Genomic DNA, 22,311 nt, shown 5'->3' with positions numbered 1-22,311 from the left:
AGCTATGCGGAGTAAGTGGCAATTCAGTCCATCCAACCATCCATCTAACTTTTTTAAAAAGTCATTCTAAACCCAGTCCTTTTTTTACCCAATTTCCTCCCCCATCCCCCAGATTGTTATCCAATTCCATTTTGAATGAATAACACACAGTCATTTATTTGTCTGGCGTGTGATAGAGGAGATTTACTCTGCGATCTGCAAGTCACGATATCTATCCTGTTCCGTTCACTGAGTCACTCAGCAAATTTGTTTGTGGACGTTGTTTTTGTGCGTTGTTTGAATCATCTAATCGCAAAGTACAGAAACAAACCATCTAGCCAGTCATGCTCAGTCAGCCTATTTCCTCTCACCCTCAGACCCATTCCATGTAAAAACCCTCCTCCATCCTAATATTCCTTCCAATATTTACCTAATCTTTGCTTAAAACTTCCTGTTCTATTTGATTCGAACAACCTTTAATTAAAGGGAGTCCATTACAAATATTAATGTGATGCAGTTGAAAAAATAAATCCTTTAGTTTAGTTTAGAGATACAGCGTGGAAACTATGCCCTGTTCCAGCTATATTTAAGAGGGAGTTAGATGTGGCCCTTGTGGCTAAAGGTATCGGGGGTATGGAGAGAAGGCAGGTACAGGATACTGAGTTGGATGATCAGCCATGATCATATTGAATGGCGGTGCAGGCTCGAAGGGCCGAATGGCCTACTCCTGCACCTATTTTCTATGTTTCTATAAAACAGGCCCTTCGGCCCACCAAGTCCACACCAACCAGCTATCCCCGTGCATTACCACTATCCTACACACACCAGGGACAATATTTTTTTAATATTCCAAGCCAATTAAACCTACAAATCTGTACATCTTTGGAGTATGGGAGGAAATCGAAGATCTCTGAGAAAACCCACACAGGTCATGGGGGAGAACATACAAACTCCTCATAGACAAGGACCTGTAGTTAGGATCGAATCCGGATCTTTGGCGCTGCAAGGCTGCAACGCTACCACTGCACCACCGTGCCACCCATTGAGAGATGGAAACAGGCCCTTCGGCCCACTGTCCATACTGACCAACGATCACCCATTCAAATTAGTTCTAGATTAATCCACTTTCACATTCTCGGGACAATTTACAGACGGCCAATTAACCTACAAACCTGCACATCATTGGGATGTGGGGAATAGCAGAGCAACGGGAGGGAACCCACGCGGTCACAGGGAGAGCGTACGACCTCCACGCACAGACAGCACCCGAGTTCAGGATCGAACCCAGGTCTCCGTTTGTACGCTCTCCCCGTGACAGTGTGGGTTTTCTCCGGGTGCTCCAGTTTCATCCCACACGCCAAAGACATACATGTTTGTAGGTTAATTGGCTTCAGTAAAATTATAAAATGTCCCTAGTGTGTAGGATAGTGTTAGTGTATAAGGTAATCACTGGTCAGCATGGACTCGGTAGGCCAAAGTGCCTGCTTCTGAGCTGTACCTCTTAAGTCTACAATACATTCTCCTTTCTGGAACTGAAGGTGCATTTGGGGTACAGTGCTACTATGTAGAAACAAAAACTGCAGATGCTGATTAATAAACAAAAGGACACAAAGTGCTGGAGTCACTCAGGAAGTTAGGCAGCAGCTCTGGAGAACATGGATAGGTGATATTCGGGATCTGAAGAAGGGTCTCAACCCAAGACGTCACCTATCCAAGTTCTGCAGAGATGCTGCCTAACCGGCTGAGTTACTCCAGCATTTTGTGTCCTATTGTGTATATTGCAACTATTTAAATTGTAGAGATCATCGCAGTTCAACCCACTTGGCCAGTGGGATAATCAACATGAAAAGATGATCTGATTTTACATTCCCATTTCCCACCCCCTTTCCTTGCCTGGGGGAACCGAAACACATTTTATACAATCATTTAAACGTCTGTATAATTCAGCTGCATATAGACAGAAGTTAAATCTCGACTTTAAAATATCCTGGAGAGTACAATACTATCAGTTGACTTCATGATGGTAAACTTACACCACAGCAACAGATAATTTATCCAACAGATGTGAGCTGGTATTGATGCCCCAAGTGAACAATCTTCCATCTCAGCAAATCAGCTATTAATTTCACCCTCAAGCTTATCCACCTTCTCCGTAGACACATCTCAGATATTTGCCTCAACCTAGAGCAGAGTTTTCTGAATTTTAATTGTCCTCTTAATATAGAGGGCAGTACATTAATTCCCAATGTGAGGGGCGGCATGGTGGCGCAGCGGTAGAATTGCTGCCTTACAGCACAAGAGACCAGAGTTCAATCCATACTACGGGGGCTGTCGGTACAGAGTTTGTATGTTCGCCTCGTGACTGTGTGGATTTTCCCAGTGTGCTTCGGTTTCCTCCCACACTCTGAAGATGTACGGGTTTGTAGGTTGATTGGCTTCAGTAAAGATTGTAAATTGTCCCTAGTGTGTAGGATAGTGCTAGTGTATGGGGACTGCTGGACCACGCACTGGATGGCCTGTTTAGCACTGGATCTTTAAACTAAACTAAAGATAGACACAAAACGCTGGGGTAACTCAGTGGGACAGGCAGCATCTTTGGAGAGAAGGAATGGGTGACGTTTCGGGGTCGAGGCCTTCTTCAGACTTGAACTAATATAAACCTGATTTATTAGTGGAAACAGACAAAGTGCTGAAGTAATGCGCCTGTTCCACTTAGGAAACCTGAACGGAAACATCTGGAGACTTTGCGCCCCACCCAAGGTTTCCGTGTGGTTCCCAGAGGTTGCAGGTGGTTGCCGGGGGTTGCAGGTAGTGGAAGCAGGTAGGGAGACTGACAAAAACATCCAGGAACCTCCCGAAACCGTACGGAAACCTTGGGTGGGGCGCAAAGTCTCCAGAGGTTTCCGTTCAGGTTTCCTAAGTGGGACAGGGGCATAACTCAGCGAGTCAGGCGGCATCTCTGGAGAACAAAGGAAGGCAAAGTTTCGGGTCTGGACTTTTCTTCAGCTTCAAAACAACCTCCAAAGATGCTGCCTGACCCGCTGAATTACTTCAGCACTTAGTGTCTTTTTTTGGAAACCAGCATCTGCAGTTTCTTGTTTTTACTTTGTGATTTATTAGTAATTAAGTCTATCTTGTCAATCTCATTCATTTAGAAACAAAAAAAGCAACAAAAGGACAAAGTGTTGTTGTAACTCAGTCGGTCAGGCAGCATCCTTGGAGAACATGGATAGGTGACGGTTAAGGTCGAGACCCTTCTCCTAACGGATTGTGGGGGGGGATGGGAAGATGGGAGAACTGGTGCGAGGGGAGAGAAGAAAGCTCCTTAGGGCTTTTGTAGAAATGTTCTTAATTTCCTCGTGAACCTACTGATGAAAATTCGGTGGCACAGCGGTGTAGTTGCTGCCTTGATCCTGACTACGGGTGCTGTCTGTACGGAGTTTGTATGTTCTCCCCGTTATCGCATGGGCTTTCTCCGGGTGCTCTGGTTTCCTCCCACACTCCAAAGACGTACAGGTTGTAGGCTAAGTGTTCAAAAAGGAACTGCAGATGCTGGAAAATCGAAGATACACACGAAAATGGACTGAAGAAGGGTTTTGGCCCGAAACGTTACCCATTTCCTTCGCTCCATAGATGCTGCTGCACTCGCTGAGTTTTTCCAGCATGTTTGCGTAACACAGGTTGTAGGCTAGTTGGTTTTAGTAAAATTGTAAATTGTCCCTAGTGTGTAGGATAGTGTCAGCTCAGACTCGGTGGAGTAAAGAGCCAGTTTCTACACTCTCGATCTAAACTAAACTAAAGAATCCTATTTATACTTTTTTAATTCAACGTTCCACTCTTGCAGCTTACAGTTTTGAGGTATAAGATGTAGTGGGAGTCAAAACAGCAAGAGAAAACAGTAAGTAAAAGAAGGCTTAGATATTTTAACCTTGTTTCAACATTAACTGATGTGTAGGAGTACATAAATTAAATAAATGCACCGACATACACGTACATACAGAGACTTTGTTCACAATGAGCAGCAAAGGAAACATAGAAACCAAGGAAAAGACATTTGGCTCTTCAAGTCTGACCTGCAAGGCTGAAGTACATCCACTCTGTAGCCACCTTAGCTCTGTAAATCTTACCACACTCCTACCAAACATAAATTTAGGAATGTGTCAGAAGGAACTGCAGATGCTGGTTTACACTGAAGATTGCTGGAGTAACTCAGCAGGACAGGCAGCATCTTTTAGTTTTAGAGATACCGGGCGGAAACAGGCTCTTCAGCCCATCGAGTCCACACCAACCAGCAACCCCCGCACATTAACACTATCATACACACACTAGGGACAATTTACAATTATACCAAGCCAATTAATCTACAAACCTGTACGTCTTTAGAGAGTGGGAGGAAACCAAAGATCTCATAGAAAACCCACTCGGGTCACGGGCCAGAACGTGCAAACACCGTACACACAAGAACCCATAGTTAGGATCGAACCCAGGTCTCTGGTGTTGTAAGACAGTCGCTGTATTGCTGCGACACACCACTGCACCTCTGGAGAGAAATAATGGATGACGTTTCGGGTCGAGACCCTTTTAGGAATCTCAGGTTTGAAATTTACAAATGACCTCTGGCCTCCAAGGATTTTAAGGAGATTGTTCCAGATCTATCCTAATTTGAGGGAAAAGATAAACTGCAAGGTGACAGAAGATAGATATAAAATGCTGGAGCAACACCAGGTCAGGTAGCATCTCGGTAGAAACGGAGTAGGTGACGTTTCAGGTCAGAACCTTTCTTCAGACTGGGGTGGGGGTGGAAATAAACTGGAGGCATGAAAAGGCTAGAACAAATCAGGGCCGGCCGGCAACAGATGAATACAGGAAGGGTGGAGCCAATGATGGCCCATTTTTGTCCAGGGAAGTTGTGATAACAGCAGGGATACAAGGGTGACAAGGGCAGAGTTGGGTAATGGAACCGAGTGGATTGCTCTAGGATCAATTGATGAACTGGTACATTCCATACTGTACCAATTCTATGATACTTTCTTCTGTGTGAAGAAATGCTTTGTAACATATAACACCCAGGAGGATAAAGGAGAAGATGTACTCAAAGCCTCCCTGAAGATACATAACATCTGTACTTACTCCAGGAAATCTCTGACCCAAGACAATGTCATGAGAGGAATAGATTGGGTAGACACAGAATCTTTTACACAGAGTAGGGGAATTGAGAACCAGAACAAATAGGTTTAAGGTGAGGGGGGGGTAAAGATTTAAAAGGAACCCGAGGGGTAACCTTTCCCACACAAATAGTGGTAGGTGTATGGAACAAGCTGCCGGAGGAGGTAGCTGAGGCAGGGACTATCGCAACATTTAAGAAACATTTAGACAGGTACATGGATGGGACAGGTTTAGAGGTGTTTGGGCAAAATGCAGGCAGGTGGGACTAGTGTAGATGGGACATGTTGGTCAGAGTGAGCAAGTTGGGCTAAAGGGCCTGTTTCCACACTGTATGACTCTATGCTAGTGAGTAATACCATGCAGCATTCGATGTTGCATTGAGAATACAAGGTCCATGCTCAGATATACACAGAAGCCTTGCATTACAAATCAAAGAAAAACTGCTCACCATAAGACTATAAGACATAGGAGCAGAATTAGGCCATTCAGCTCCAAGAGCCTGCACTGCCATTCGATCATGGCTGGTCTATTTTTTTCCTCTCAACTCCAATCTCCTGCCTTCTCCCCGTAACCTTTAACATCCATACTAATCAATAACTCGCCACATCCCATCAGGCACATCCTACAGTTCCCACATTGGCTTCATCAGCCACCTCCGAACCCACAAAGCCAAAGAGGAAGCAAGTCTTCCTTGATCCTGAAAGACCCTCTAAGATACAGCGGCATAAAAGGCATCAAATATAAACTGAAAAGTCACTTTTCTCGCACAACCTTAATAATCAACATTTCAAAGCTCTGAGAAGATGATTAAAAAGCTGCTATTATTCGACAGAAGCCACTTTGTTCAACAAACCATTAACTAAGAACAGTTCCCCAAGCTCTCAACCTAAAGCTACGTCCAATAAGCTATTGTCCAATTTAAATTCACATTCCAACTCAGTCCTAATATACCACTAGCAAATCTTAAACCCAGGATTACCAAAATAGCTCAAGAAGGAACTGCAGATGCTGGAAAATCGAAGGTACACAAAAATGCTGGAGAAACTCAGCGGGTGCAGCAGCATCTATGGAGCGAAGGAAATAGGCAACATTTCGGGCCGAAACCCTTCTCCAGTCTGAAGAAGGGTTTCGGCCCGAAACGTTGCCCATTTCCTTCACTCCATAGATGCTGCTGCACCCGCTGAGTTTCTCCAGTACTTTTGTGTACCTTACCAAAATAGCTGATGATCAAGAATTTTTGTGCTGGAGGAAAGCAATATTTGTTTTAAGGGCATTTTTTCTCTGAGTTTCTTCAATTTAACAAATTCTGCTAAAATGTACACACAGGTTTCTACGGATTAAAAAATAAAAATAAAAAAAAGTCACACCAGCACATCCACAGTCTAAACTATTGAGATTGTCCGTCACCCACCATTTACCACAAGTAGTTACTAATTAGTCGATAAAATAGCTATGTGCACATATTATGCGGTGATTACACCCTCATGTCAGTAATGGAATGCAGCAACTAGTTTTGCCTCTTGCAGCTCCGCAGACTATACTGCAGCTTTCAAATCCCAGTCCTTTGTCGCTCCCTTGTCACTTGCTGAACTGGAGCCAGCCAGCTGGCGACAGCCTCCAGGCAAAATCTCACTACCCGTCCAACAATCTTGTGTTTTATGGCCATTTCCTACTTCTGTATTGTGCATGTTTGGTGGGTGGTCGGCGGATATAGAGAAGCGAGATTCAGGTGAATTCAGCCGAGCACAAAGGATCTTACAAATACTATTTCAGACTACTGGTGGTTCTTGTTCAAGATTTATACTTTGAACGTCAGTCAAACAACATCGCCCGATCCGTTACGGGTTTGGACCTCCCCACCATTGAAAGGATCTCCATGAAGTACTGCATCAGAATTTCAAATTCCTAGGCGTAAATATCATCAATGACTTCTCCTGGACCACCCATATTGAAGCATTGACCAAGAAAGCACATCAACACCTCTGCTTCCTTAAAAGGCTTAGGAAGTTCGGCATCTCCCCAACAACTCTCACCAACTTCTACAGATGCGCCGTAGAAAGCATTTTATCAGGATGCATCACAGCTTGCTTTGGGAACAGCTCCATCCAAGACAGCAAGAAATTGCAGAGAATTGTGAACACAGCCCAGACCGTCACACAAATCAACCTCCCTTCCATTGACTTAATTTATACCTCGCCCTGCCTCGACAAGGCCAGTAGCATAATCAAGAACCAGTCACACCCTGGCGACTTCTTCTTCTCCCCTCTCCCATCGGACAAAAGGTATAGAAGTGTGGAAACAGTAACTGTTTCTTCCCAGCTGTTGTAAGGCAACTAAACCATCCTACCACAACTAGAGAGCAGTCCTGAAGTATTATCTACCTCATTGGTGACCCTCAAACTATTTTTGGTCAGGCTTTACTGTACACTGCGAATGGCTCGCTTGTAATCATGTATTGTCTTTCCGCTGACTGGTTGGCATGCAACAAAAGCTTTTTATTGTATCTCGATACATATGACAATAAACTAAACTAATATCACCAATGACCCACACCATCCTGCACCAGCTCTTGTCTCGTAGCTACCATCAGGAAAATCTGAGAACCGTGACTTCCAGCTTCTAATATACCACCAGGCTCCTGAACCACCATGAACAACCGTAACCACAATTCCACCTCAGCAACGTTCTAATATGTGGACTTTGTATTACCAAGGATGAATTGTGTACCTTGGTTTGCACTATCATGGTCTGCGTAACCCAGCATATCAGATAATTTGTTGTACATTAATTTATTGTGTTGTTCTGTTTAATGTGTTTGCAAAGTTGCAGCAAGTAAGAATTTCATTGTTCGGCACCTGGTACATATGACAATTAAACACTCTCAATCCTTGACCCTATCTGGTCTTTCAATTCACTGCTCTCTGCGAGTTAGTGTGCACAAAGTGGTGGCAATTTGCCGATATTACATCAATGGTACACTTAAAAAGTAAAATGCTTTGCAACATATTGCAATTATAAAATGCGTTATAGAAAATAAATCTTCCTCTCTTCCTATTTCCATCCTCTTTCCTTTCTAGAGTGGTAGACCTTGGGTAGAAAGGAAATGCAGATATGGCTTACACCGTAGACACAAAATGCTGGAGTAACTCCCTGGGATAGGCAGCATCTATTGATAGAAGGAATGGGTGACATTTCGGCTCGGTCTGAAGAAAGGTCTCGACCCAAAATGTCACCAGAGATGACATCTCTTCTATCCAGAGATGCTGCCTGTCCGCTAAGTTACTCAAGCATTTTGTGCCTATCTTTGGTAGACCTTGGGAACTGACTACAATTCACAAAGTGCACTTTGGACAAGGACAGAGATTCTATCAGGCATGAAGCAAATACAAACTAACAAGAGACTCATAAGAAAAAAAACCTAATTTGAAAATTAGTAGAACAGTCTCACCAGTGGGGAATATCAGGATTAGGCCATGCTTTTACAGAGGGTGGTGAATTTGTAGAACTCATTGCCACTGACGGCTGTGGAGAATGTCAATAGATATTTTTAAGGCAGAGATTGACAGATTCTTGATTAGTACGGGTGTTAGGGGTTATGGGGAGAAGGCAGGAGAATGGGGTTGACAGGGAATGATAGATCAGCCATGATTGAAAGGCGGAGTAGACTTGTGGGCCGAATAGCCTAATTCTGCACCTAGAACTTATGAAAATGAATAGAGCTGTTTTCTTAATTTTTTTAAGGATAATTTCACTCTCTTATGCTTATATACTATTTACAGGAACATTTACTACCATCTAATCATTTTTTTGCTAAAATTAATACTTCCACAATGCTTCTTACACCAGGATCCCCTATGTTACTGCACCAAACCTCTGGTGCTTCTGTTAGCACCTTTTGGAAGATAGTATTTTCCCTCCTGTTTATTCCCCTCACTGTTTGAATGTGCTGCTGTGCACTACAGGCAACACCGTGTATATTGGTCAATCATTGTTACCTCTGTGCATTGTTACCTCTGTAGATATCAAATGGGGTTGTTGCCTCTGTAGATATCAAACACTCCCAGACCAAGTTAAGCATGGGTTAGATGCACGGGTTAGCTCAGAATAAACGGATGTTCCTTTAGGAAGGAGATGAGGCGAAATTTCTTTAGTCAGAGCGTGGTGAATCTGTGGAATTCATTGCCACAGATGGCTAAGGAGGCCAAGTCAATTGATATTTTTAAGGCAGAGATTGACACATTCTTGATTAGTACGGGTGTCAGGGGTTATGGGGAGAAGGCATGAGAATGGGGTTAAGAGGGAAAGATAGATCAGCCATGATTGAATGGCGGAGCAGACTTGATTCTGCTCCTATCATCTTATGAACTTACATAGGCTCATCACACACTGCAAATGCAGTTAGAACACAGGTTAGACATGGAGTAAAATCCTCTGCATTGTTCCAGGGCAGAAACAGTATGGGGCAGACACAGAGTTACGTGCTCACTACATTGTCCAGGGCAGGGACAATATGGGTTAGACACAGAGTAAAGCTCCGACTACACTGTCTAGTCACACACTACCAGGGCAGTAACAGAATGATGTTTAAGAGGGAACTGCAGATGCTGGAGAATCGAAGGTTACACAAAAAAGCTGGAGAAACTCAGCGGGTGCAGCAGCATCTATGGAGCGAAGGAAATAGGCAACGTTTCGGGCCGAAACCCTTCTTCAGACCGTAACAGTACGAGTCAGATACAGAGTAAATCTCCCACTGCACTGTCCCAACGCACGTTTCGAGGGCAGGGACAGTATAGGTTAGACACAGAGTGAAACTCCCACTACAATGTCACATTGCACATTCCCAAGGCAGGGACAGCACAGGTTAGACACGGTGAAGCTCCCTCTACACGGGTGAGACAAAGAGTGGAGCTCCCTCTACACTGTCCCATCACATACTCCCATGACACAGACAACACAGGTTAGATAAAGAGTGAAGGTCCCTCTATACAGCCCCGCACACCTCTTCCAGAGTATCACAACTGCATGCCAATTCCTCCCACCACAGACGCTAAGCATTTAGTACGCAGGCTGCCTTTACAATTTGCAGACAGAATGCAGATGAGTTGGCATGGATACACTAACACCCATAAGAAACCAGGTACTCGTCAATAACAAGCTTGTACTTTGCAGGGAGACAGGATCGATATTAAACTACGCAAGCCCAGGGGTCAATCGATCAATCAATTTGTGACAACATTCACCGACTTAAAAAAAAAAAGCCATAAAATCAGAAAACAAGTTTGTTACATGGAAGCAATTGGAAAAAAAAGAATTGAATTTGGAAAAAGGCATCATAGAGTATGCAAATACATAAATAGCTATTACAGCGTAAAAATAGTCAATTGAATTCAATCACTGTACTTCATCTCAGCCCCAGCACATCCTTTTATTCATGTCTCATTAACTTTGCTTCCCCCGAAGGCAGCCATGCCATTTGCAGCAATCATTTGGCAGTGAGTCCCACATTCCCACCAACCTCTGGATAAAGATAGACACAAAAAGCTGGAGTAATTCAGCGGGTCAGGCAGCATCTCCGGAGAAAAGGAAAATAGCTGACGTTTCGGGTCGAAACCCTTCTTCAGACTGAGAATCAGTGGAAAGGGAAACGGGAGATATAGACGGTGATGTAGAGAGATGTAGAACAAATGAATGAAAGACATGCAAAAAAGTAACAATGATAAAGGAAACAGGCCTTTGTTAGCCGAGTGCTAGGTGAAAAGAGTCACAGACAGTGAGACTCAACAAGACGATTTTAAAGCTAGCACAACTTGGGTGGGGATGGGATGGAGAGAGAGAGGGGATGAATACAATTACACAGGGGCCCTGGTGAGACCACTCCTGGAGTGCTGTGTAAAGCTTTGGTCTCCTTGTCAATAAATAAATACACTTGCTTGAGTATTGTGTATTGGGAGAATTATGAATTTGGATTATTGTGAACAGTTTTGGGCCCCATATCTGGTTTTGGAGAAGGGCCAGAGGAGGTTTACAAGAATGATCCTAGGAAGTATTGGATTCACATATAATGAGCATTTGACAGCACTGGGTTTTTACTCACTGGAGTTTAGAAGGATGGGGGGCGGGGGGGGAGACCTCATTGAAACTTTCTTTAGCCAAAGGGTGGTGAATCCGTGGAATTCATTGCCACAGACGGCTATGGAGGCCAAATCAATGGGTATTTTTAAGGCGGAGATTGAGATTCTTGATTGGCATAGGTGTCAGGGGTTATGGGGAGAAGGCAGGAGAATGGGGCTGAGGGGGAAAGATAGATCGGCCATGATTGAATGGTGCGAGGGAGTTTGTGATGTGTGAGTGAGCGAGTGAACGTGCGAGGGGGAGGAGGGAAGGGTTGATGGAGGCAGAGACTATGCAAGAACGGGAGGGGAGATGCGAGGGAGGGAGACAATGTGTGGGGAAGGAGGTGTGAGGAAGAGCGAAAGTGTGAGGGAGAGAGGAAAGGGATGGAAGTGGGAGAAAGTGTGAGGGAGGAAAGGTGCTAGGGAAGAAGCAAAGGAGGGAAAGAGGGAACACGAGTGGGTGAGAGAAGGTGTGGGAAGGAGTGAATCAAGGTGTGAGGAGTGAGGCAAGGTGTGAAGGAATGAAGGTGTGGGATGAGGAGTGAAGAGGTGAGGGATAGGGTGGGAGGAGTGAAGGGTGAGGGGAGAGTGGACGGATGAGGGTCTATGGGAAGATGTGAGGAAGAGTGGTGTGAGGGTGGAAAGGTGTAAAGTTGTGAAGGAAGGAGTGAATGTGCGAAGGCATGAGATGTGAGAGAAGGTGTGAGAGGAGTAAAGGTGTGAGGGGGTGAAGAAGTGAGGGGGTGAATGGAAGGTGAGAGTCAAGGAGTGAGTGAGTAGCTGCAGGATGGCATGAGTTCCAGCTGTCCTGCTCAAAGATGTGAGAGGAGTGATGGTGTAAGAGAAGGGAAGGAGGGAATGTGTGAGAGAAGGGGGGGGAGGTGTGAGGGAAGGTGAGAAGCTGTGAGAGGAGTGAAGGTGTGAGGGGGTGAAGGGAAGGTGCGAGGGAAGCAAGGAAGATGCGAGTTGAAGAGTGAGTGGAGCCGTACTTGTTGGGAGTGAGGAGCTGCAGGATGGCACGGGTACCGGCTGTCCTGCTCGAAGATGTGAGAGGAGTGAGGGAAGATTAGAGAGAATGTGAATGTGGGGGAATGTGAGTGGAGCTGTACTTGTGTTGGGGGTGAGAGAAGATTGTGAGAGAAGGATGCATGGAGCCATATTTGGGAGTGAGGGAAGGTGAGTCGGAGTGACTGGAGCTGTACTTGTGGCCGCTGTGATGCCGGCGGGGGTGAGGAGTTACAGGGATGGTGCGGGTACCAGCTGTCCTGCTCGAAGATGTGAGGGAAGGTGTGAGGGGAAAGATGTGAGGGAAGGTGAGAGTGGAGTGAAGGTGTGAAGATGTGAGAGAGACGGAGTGAGTGGAAGGAACTTGTTGTGGTGATGGGGTGAGGGAAGGAAGATTGTGAGGGAAGTTCAGAGAGACGGTGAGAGTGAGTGTGAGTGGAGCCATACTTGTTGTGTTGAGGGGTGAGGGTAGGTGAGAGGGAAGATGTGAGAGGAGTGAGGGGAGGAAGATTGTGGGGGAAGGTCAGAGCGAGAGACAGAGTGAGAGGAGTCATACTTATGGTGCTGATGGGAATGAGGGAAGGAAGATTGTGAGAGTGACTGAGTGAGTTGAGCCGCACTTGTGGTGATGGGAGTGAGTGAGGGAAGATTGTGAGAGGAGTAGGAGTGGAGCCGTACTTGTGGTGGTGCTGGGGGTGAGGAGCTGCAGGGATGGCGCGGGTACCAGCTGTCCTGCTCAAAGATGTGAGAGGAGTGAGGGAAGATGTGAGTGGAAGGAACTTGTGGTGATGGGGGTGAAGGAAGATTGTGAGAGGAGTGAGAGTGAGTGAGTGGAGCCGTATTTATGGTGCTGGGGGGGGAGGGGGGGTGAGGGGGAAGATATGAGGGGAATGTGAGAGCGAGAGACGGATTGAGTTGAGCCGCACTTGTTGTGGTGATGGGGGTTAGTGAGGGAAGATTGTGAGAGGAGTAGGAGTGGAGTCGTACTTGTTGTGTTGCTGGGGATGAGGAGCTGCAGGATGGGCGCGGGTACCAGCTGTCCTGCTCGAAGTAAAGATGTGAGAGGGGCGAGGGAAATTTGTGAGAGGAAAGATGTGAGGGAAGGTGAGAGTGAGAGGGTCGGAGTGTGAGTGAGAGTATCCATGCTTGTTGTGGTGATGGGAGTGAGGGAAGATTGTGAGGGGGAAAGATGTGAGGGAAGGTGAGAGTGAGGGGGTCGGAGTGAGAGTGGGTGGGTGGATCCGTACTTGTAGAGCCGGTGGTAGAGCCAGTGCCGGGGTTGATGAGCTGTAGTATAGACCGGTACCAGCTGTCCTGCTCCTGTGGGTTGTGAGGGGAAAAGATGTGAGGGAAGGTGAGAGTGAGGGGGTCGGAGTGAGAGTGAGTGAGTGAGAGAGACTGAGTGAGAATATCCATACTTGTGTTGTGGTGATGGGAGGAGTGAGGGAAGATTTTGAGGGGGAAAGATATGAGGGGAAAGTGAAGGTACTTGTTGTGGTGATGGGGGAGTGAGGGAAAATTGCGAGGGGGAAAGATGTGAGGGAAGGTGAGAGTGAGGGGGTTGGAGTGTGAGTGGAGCCGTACTTGTTGTGGTGATGAAGGGTGAGAGGAATGAGGGAAGGAAGATTGTGGGGAAGGTGCGAGTGAGCGAGAGTGAGAGTATCGGTACTTGTGGTGCTGATGGGGGTGAGGAGTTGCAGGGATGTGTGTGGTACCAGCTGTCCTGCTTGAAGTAAAGATGTGAGGGAAGGCAAGAGTGGGTGGGAAGGTGAGAGTGCTTGTATTACCGGTGCTGGAGCCGGTAGAGCCGGGGGTGATGAGCCGGTGGTGGGGTACCAGCTGTCCTGCTCCTGTGGGCTGTGAGGGAAGGTGAGAGTGGGTGGGTGTATCTATACTTGTATTACCGGTGCTGGGGCCTGTAGGGCCGGTGGCAGGGCCGGTGCCGGGGGTGATGAGCTGCAGGATAGCCCGGTATCAACTGTCTTGCTCCTGTGGGCTGTGAGGGAAGATTGTGAGGGGGGAAGATGCGAGGGAAGGTGAGAGTGCTTGTATTACCGGTGTTGGGGCCTGTGGGGCCTGTAGAGCCGGGGGTGATGAGCTGCAGGATAGCCCGGTACCAGCTGTCTTGCTCCTGTGGGCTGTGAGGGAAGGTGAGAGTGAGGGGGTCGGTGTGAGAGTGAGGGGGTGTATCTATACTTGTATTACCGGTGTTGGGGCCTGTGTTGGGGCCGGTAGGGCCGGTGCTGGGGCCTGTAGGGCCGGTGCTGGGGGGGATGAGCTGTAGTATAGCCCGGTACCAGCTGTCCGGGAGGCTGGGAGGGAAGATTGTGAAAGTGAGGAGGTGTATCTATACTTGTATTACCGGTGTTGGGGCCTGTGCTGGAGCCTGTAGAGCCGGTGCCGGGGGTGATGAGCTGCAGGATAGCCTGGTACCAGCTGTCCTGCTCCTGTGGGCTGTGAGGGAAGATTGTGAGAGTGAGGGGGTCGGTGTGAGAGTGAGGGGGTGTATCTATACTTGTATTACCGGTGTTGGGGCCGGTGGTGGGGCCTGTAGGGCCGGAGCCGGGGGTGATGAGCTGCAGGATAGCCCGGTACCAGCTGTCTTGCTCCTGTGGGCTGTGGGGGGGTCGGTGTGAGAGTGAGGGGGTCGGTGTGAGAGTGTACTTGTACTTGTATTACCGGTGCTGGGGCCTGTAGAGCGGGGGGGGTGATGAGCTGCAGGATAGCCCGGTACCAGCTGTCTTGCTCCTGTGGGCTGTGAGGGAAGGTGGGAGTGAGGGGGTCGGTGTGAGTGTGAAGGGGTGTATCTATACTTGTATTACCGGTGCTGGAGCCGGTGTTGGGGCCTGTGGGGCCTGTAGAGCCGGGGGTGATGAGCTGGAGTATAGCCCGGTACCAGCTGTCCTGCTCCTGTGGGCTGTGAGGGAAGGTGAGAGTGAGGGGGTGTATCTATACTTGTATTACCGGTGCTGGGGCCTGTAGGGCCGGTGCCGGGGGTGATGAGCTGCAGGATGGCCCGGTACCAGCTGTCCTGCTCCTGTGGGCTGTGAGGGAAGGTGAGAGTGAGGGGGTGCATGGGAGTGCGTGTATTACCGGTTGTGTGGGGCCTGTGGGGCCTGTAGAGCCGGGGGTGATGAGCTGTAGTATAGCCCGGTACCAGCTGTCCTGCTCCTGTGGGCTGTGAGGGAAGATAGTGAGGGGGTTGGAGTGCGAGTGGAGCCGTACTTGTTGTGGTGATGAGTGGTGAGAGGAATGAGGGAAGGTGAGAGTGAGGGGGTCGGTGTGAGAGTGAGGGGGTGTATCTATACTTGTATTACCGGTGTTGGGGCCTGTAGGGCCGGTGCCGGGGGTGATGAGCTGCAGTATAGCCCAGTACCAGCTGTCCTGCTCCTGTGGGCTGTGAGGGAAGGTGAGAGTGAGGGGGTCGGTGTGAGAGTGAGGGGGGGTGTATCTATACTTGTATTACCGGTGCTGGGGCCTGTGGGGCCTGTAGAGCCGGGGGGTGATGAGCTGTAGTATAGCCCGGTACCAGCTGTCTTGCTCCTGTGGGCTGTGAGTGGAGATTGTGAGGGGGTCAGTGTGAGAGTGAGGGGGTTGGTGTGAGAGTGGGTGGGTGTATCTATACTTGTATTACCGGTGTTGGGGCCTGTAGGGCCGGTGCCGGGGGTGATGAGCTGTAGTATAGCCCGGTACCAGCTGTCTTGCTCCTGTGGGTTGTGAGGGAAGATTGTGAGGGGGGAAGATGTGAGGGAAGGTGAGAGTGCTTGTATTACCGGTGCTGGAGCCGGTGGGGCCTGTGCCAGCCGGGGGTGATGAGCTGCAGGATAGCCCGGTACCAGCTGTCCTGCTCCTGTGGGCTGTGAGGGAAGGTGGGAGTGAGGGAAGGTGAGAGTGAGGGGGTCGGTGTGAGAGTGAGGGGGTGTATCTATACTTGTATTACCGGTGCTGGAGCCTGTACCGGGGGTGATGAGCTGCAGGATGGCCCGGTACCAGCTGTCCTGCTCCTGTGGGCTGTGAGGGGGGCGGGGTGAGAGTGGGGGGGTGTATCTATACTTGTATTACCGGTGCTGGGGCCTGTAGGGCCGGTGCCGGGGGTGATGAGCTGCAGGATGGCCCGGTACCAGCTGTCCTGCTCCTGTGGGTTGTGAGGGGAGATTGTGAGAGTGAGGGGTCAGTGTGAGAGTGGGTGGGTGTATCTATACTTGTATTACCGGTGCTGGGGCCGGTAGAGCCGGTGCCGGGGGTGATGAGCTGTAGTATAGCCCGGTACCAGCTGTCTTGCTCCTGTGGGCTGTGAGGGAAGATGAGAGTGTGTGGGTGTAGGTGTGAGTGTACTTGTACTTGTATTACCGGTGCTGGAGCCGGTAGGGCCGGTGTTGGGGCCTGTGGAGCCGGGGGTGATGAGCTGCAGGATGGCCCGGTACCAGCTGTCTTGCTCCTGTGGGCTGTGAGGGAAGATTGTGAGGGAAGGTGCGAGTGAGGGGTTGTATCTGGGCTTGTATTACCGGTGCTGGAGCCGGTGGGGCCTGTGCTGGGGGTAGAGCGGGGGGTGATGAGCTGCAGTATAGCCCGGTACCAGCTGTCTTGCTCCTGTGGGCTGTGAGTGGAGATTGTGAGGGAAGGTGAGAGTGAGGGGGTCGGTGTGAGAGTGAGGGGGTGTATCTATACTTGTATTACCGGTGTTGGGGTTGGGGCCTGTGGGGCCGGGGGTGATGAGCTGCAGGATAGCCCGGTACCAGCTGTCCTGCTCCTGTGGGTTGTGAGGGGAAAAGATGTGAGGGAAGGTGAGAGTGAGGGGGTCGGTGTGATAGTGTGTGGGTGTATCTATACTTGTATTACCGGTGTTGGGGCCTGTGGGGCCTGTGGGGGCCTGTAGAGCCGGGGGTGATGAGCTGTAGTATAGCCCGGTACCAGCTGTCCTGCTCCTGTGGGCTGTGAGGGAAGATTGTGAGGGGAGGTGAGGGGGTGTATTACCGGTGCTGGGGCCTGTGGGGCCTGTAGAGCCGGGGGTGATGAGCTGTAGTATAGCCCGGTACCAGCTGTCCTGCTCCTGTGGGCTGGGAGGGAAGGTGAGAGTGAGGGGTTCGGTGTGAGTGTGAGTGAGGGGGTGTATCTATACTTGTATTACCGGTGTTGGGGCCGGTGGGGCCGGTGGGGGAGGTTGTGCCGGGGGTGATGAGCTGTAGTATAGCCCGGTACCAACTGTCTTGCTCCTGTGGGCTGTGAGGGAAGATTGTGAGGGGGAAGATGTGAGGGAAGGTGAGAGTGCTTGTATTACCGGTGTTGCCGGTGCTGGAGCCGGTGCCCGGGGTGATGAGCTGCAGGATAGCGCGGTACCAGCTGTCCTGCTCCTGTGGGCTGTGAGTGGAGATTGTGAGGGGAGGTGAGAGTGAGGGGGTCGGTGTGAGAGTGTGTGGGTGTATCTATACTTGTATTACGGGTGCTTGGAGCCGGTGGGGCCTGTGGGGCCTGTAGAGCCGGGGGTGATGAGCTGCAGGATAGCCCGGTACCAGCTGTCCTGCTCCTGTGGGCTGTGAGGGAAGATTGTGAGGGGGGAGATTGTGAGGGAAGGTGAGGGGGTGTATTACCGGTGCTGGAGCCTGTAGGGCCTGTAGAGCCGGTGCCGGGGGTGATGAGCTGCAGGATAGCCCGGTACCAGCTGTCCTGCTCCTGTGGGCTGTGAGTGGAGATTGTGAGGGGGAAGATGTGAGGGAAGGTGAGAGTGAGGGGGTCGGTGTGAGAGTGAGGGGGTGTATCTATACTTGTATTACCGGTGCTGGAGCCGGTGGGGCCTGTAGAGCCGGTGTTGGGGCCGGTGCCGGGGGTGATGAGCTGTAGTATAGCCCGGTACCAGCTGTCTTGCTCCTGTGGGCTGTGAGGGAAGGTGAGAGTGAGGGGGTCGGTGTGAGGGTGAGGGGGTCGGTGTGAGAGTGTGTGGGTGTATCTATACTTGTATTACCGGTGCTGGGGCCGGTGGGGCCTGTAGAGCCGGGGGTGATGAGCTGTAGTATAGCCCGGTACCAGCTGTCCTGCTCCTGTGGGCTGTGAGGGAAGGTGAGAGTGTGAGGGTGTATCTATACTTGTATTACCGGTGCTGGGGCCTGTGTTGGGGCCTGTAGGGCCTGTAGAGCCGGGGGTGATGAGCTGCAGGATAGCCCGGTACCAGCTGTCTTGCTCCTGTGGGCTGTGAGGGAAGGCGAGCGTGAGGGGGTCGGTGTGAGAGTGAGTGGGTGTATCTATACTTGTATTACCGGTGCTGGGGCCTGTGGGGCCTGTAGAGCCGGGGGTGATGAGCTGTAGTATAGCCCGGTACCAGCTGTCTTGCTCCTGTGGGCTGTGAGTGGAGATTGTGAGGGGGTCGGTGTGAGAGTGAGGGGGTCGGTGTGAGAGTGAGGGGGTCGGTGTGAGAGTGAGGGGGTGTATCTATACTTGTATTACCGGTGCTGGGGCCGGTGCTGGGGCCGGTAGGGCCTGTAGAGCCTGTAGAGACGGGGGTGATGAGCTGCAGTATAGCCCGGTACCATCTGTCTTGCTCCTGTGGGCTGGGGGGGAAGATTGTGAGGGGAGGTGGGGGGGTGTATTACCGGTGCTGGGGCCTGTGGGGGCCTGTAGAGCCGGGGTGATGAGCTGTAGTATAGCCCGGTACCAGCTGTCTTGCTCCTGTGGGTTGTGAGGGAAGATTGTGAGGGGGAAGATGTGAGGGAAGGTGGGAGTGAGGGGGTCGGTGTGAGAGTGAGGGGGTGTATCTATACTTGTATTACCGGTGCTGGGGCCGGTAGAGCCGGTGCTGGAGCCTGTACCGGGGGTGATGAGCTGTAGTATAGCCCGGTACCAGCTGTCTTGCTCCTGTGGGCTGTGAGGGAAGATTGTGAGGGGGCAGATGTGAGGGAAGGTGAGAGTGCTTGTATTACCGGTGTTGGAGCCGGTGGGGGCCGGTGGTAGGGCCGTTGCCGGGGGTGATGATGAGCTGTAGTATAGCCCGGTACCAGCTGTCCTGCTCCTGTGGGCTGTGAGTGGAGATTGTGAGGGGGGGAGAGAGATGTGAGGGAAGGTGAGAGTGAGGGGGGTCGGTGTGAGAGTGGGTGGGTGTATCTATACTTGTATTACCGGTGCTGGGGCCGGTGGGGCCTGTGGGGCCTGTAGAGCCGGGGGTGATGAGCTGCAGGATAGCCCGGTACCAGCTGTCCTGCTCCTGTGGGCTGTGAGGGAAGATTGTGAGGGGGGAAGATGTGAGGGAAGGTGAGGGGGTGTGTATTACCGGTGCTGGGGCCGGTGGGGCCTGTAGAGCCGGGGGTGATGAGCTGTAGTATAGCCTGGGACCAGCTGTCCTGCTCCTGTGGGTTGTGAGGGGGAAAGATGTGAGGGAAGGTGAGAGTGAGGGGGTCGGTGTGAGAGTGAGGGGGTGTATCTATACTTGTATTACCGGTGCTGGAGCCGGTGGGGCCTGTAGAGCCGGGGTTGGGGCCGGTGCCGGGGGTGATGAGCTGTAGTATAGCCCGGTACCAGCTGTCTTGCTCCTGTGGGCTGTGAGTGGGAAGGTGAGAGTGAGGGGGTCGGTGTGAGGGTGAGGGGGGTCGGTGTGAGAGTGTGTGGTGGGTGTATCTATACTTGTATTACCGGTGCTGGGGCCGGTGGGGGGGCCTGTAGAGCCGGGGGGGTGATGAGCTGTAGTATAGCCCGGTACCAGCTGTCCTGCTCCTGTGGGCTGTGAGGGAAGGTGAGAGTGTGGGGTGTATCTATACTTGTATTACCAGTGCTGGAGCCGGTGGGGCCTGTGGGGCCTGTAGAGCCGGGGGTGATGAGCTGCAGGATAGCCCGGTACCAGCTGTCTTGCTCCTGTGGGCTGTGAGGGGAAGATTGCGAGGGGGGTCGGTGTGAGAGTGAGTGGGTGTATCTATACTTGTATTACCGGTGCCTGGGGCCTGTGGGGCCTGTAGAGCCGGGGGTGATGGTGCTGTGCAGTATAGCCCGGTACCAGCTGTCTTGCTCCTGTGGGCTGTGAGTGGAGATTGTGAGGGGGTCGGTGTGAGAGTGAGGGGGTCGGTGTGAGAGTGGGGGGGTCGGTGGGGTGTAGAGCCGGGGGTGATGATCTATACTTGTAGCCCGGTACCAGCTGTCTTGCTGCTGCTGTGGTGCTGGGGGGTCGGGTGTAGGGCCTGTGAGAGTGAGGGGGGGGTGAGAGTGAGGGGGTGTATCTATACTTGTATTACCGGTGCTGGGGCCGGTGCTGGGGCCGGTAGGGCCTGTAGAGCCGGGGGTGATGAGCTGTAGTATAGCCCGGTACCAGCTGTCTTGCTCCTGTGGGTGAAGATTGTGAGGGGGTCGGTGTGAGAGTGAGGGGGTGTATCTATACTTGTATTACCGGTGCTGGGGCCAGTAGAGCCGGTGCCGGGGGTGATGAGCTGCAGGATAGCCCGGTACCAGCTGTCTTGCTCCTGTGGGCTATCCGCCGCCACCGCCAGGCACGTGTCCCGCGTGTAGAGCGCGAGCAGGTATTTACAGCGCGAGTCCGCGCGCTTGTTGACGTTCAGGCAGCCGTTGAGCGGGAGCGCGCGCTTGGGGGCCGGGCTCGTGGCCGCGCCTGCCCCTCCTGCGCCTGCGCCTGCGCCGCTCCCCCCTCCTCCTCCTCCTCCTCCTCCCGGGCCGCGCGCGCGGAACTTCTTCTCGCTCTCGTAGTACTCCAGCCTGGCCGCCCCGCGCTCGCTCGCCGCCCGCAGCACGAAGAACCTGCGGTGCAAGCTCTTGCACTTGCGGAGGCTGCCGCACTTCCTCACGTCGTCCTCCAGCCAGTCCTCCGCCGGGTTCGCCATCGGCCGGGTGGAATTAAAAGAATGCAAAAATAAAAAATTGCAAAAAAATGAAAAATAATATTCAAATCTTCCGATTTTCGGCTGCTGCCCCTTTTTCACATTCTTCGCTTTCGTTTTCGTCCCCCGGCAAATATTTTCTTTGCACACACTCCGCTGTCTTGCAAATAAAACTTTGCAAATTTTTTTTTTTGCAAAAATTAAATCCCCTCGCCCGGCGAGCTCGCCGCCCCACCTCCCCTGCTGCTGGTTGCTGCTGCTGCTGCTGGCTGCTGTCTTATTGCGAAGAGCCTCTGAGCAGTCCTGTCTCCCTTTGCAAATTTATACACACACACTATATTTCGGGTGCATGTGCATTTTGTTTTTAAACTGCTGAGCAGATTTGCATTGCTAAATGTGGAGCCAGGAGGCACAGACACACACACATATAGAGAGAGAGTGTGTGTGCGCCCTGGGTCCTAGCGCCCGTCGCCGCTAGCACCTCCACTCAGCAAGAATTCACTCCCAAACTGCATGAAGTTTGCAGGCAGCCTCTTTGACGGGTGGAGGGGGGCGTGCCGCATCCCTTAAACTTAGCATACAGCGTGCAAAAAAAAATGCACACTCTCCAATCTGGAAGAATGCACGTTGATTAAAGGTGCAGAATGCTGACGGAGGCACAAGGAACTGCAGGTGTTAGGTTGCAAAAGTGCTGGAGGAACTCTGCGGGTCAGGCAGCAACTGGGGAGGGGAATGGATGGTGAATATTCTTCGCACATTGATTTTATTTCAAACCTTTTCGGTTTAAACCAGCATCCTGCACACTTTGATCTTATTTTTTTTTAAAGGGATAACATAGAAACATAGAAATTAGGTGCAGGAGTAGAGGCCATTCGGCCCTTCGAGCCTGCACCGCCATTCAATATGATCATGGCTGATCATCCAACTCAGTATCCTGTACCTGCCTTCTCTCCATACCCCCTGATCCCCTTAGCCACAAGGGCCACATCTAACTCACTCTTAAATATAGCCAATGAACTGTGGCCTCGACTACCCTCTGTGGCAGAGAGTTCCAGATATTCACCACTCACTGTGTGAAAAAAGTTCTTCTCATCTCGGTTTTAAAGGATTTCCCCTTTATCCTTAAGCTGTGACCCCTTGTCCTGGACTTCCCCAACATCGGGAACAATCTTCCTGCATCTAGCCTGTCCAACCCCTTAAGAATTTTGTAAGTTTCTATAAGATCCCCTCTCAATCTCCTA

General features: G+C 50.7%; 1 protein-coding gene across 1 annotated transcript in view; it reads right to left on the bottom strand.

The window, feature by feature from the left end:
- Window positions 1-22,311, bottom strand: part of LOC129715098 (insulin receptor substrate 1-B-like) — a 140,617-nt gene extending 118,306 nt beyond the window's left edge. Inside the window, 1 exon segment of the mRNA XM_055664963.1 lies at window positions 20,617-22,311. Within this exon segment, the coding sequence (XP_055520938.1) occupies window positions 20,617-21,073 (457 nt within the window). The 5' untranslated portion in view covers window positions 21,074-22,311.

The sequence above is a fragment of the Leucoraja erinacea genome, unplaced genomic scaffold (genome assembly GCF_028641065.1).
Source record: "Leucoraja erinacea ecotype New England unplaced genomic scaffold, Leri_hhj_1 Leri_100S, whole genome shotgun sequence".
Lineage (NCBI taxonomy): Eukaryota > Metazoa > Chordata > Chondrichthyes > Rajiformes > Rajidae > Leucoraja > Leucoraja erinaceus.
Note: the sequence above shows the minus strand (reverse complement) of the source record. Positions and strands in the feature narration are given on the sequence as shown.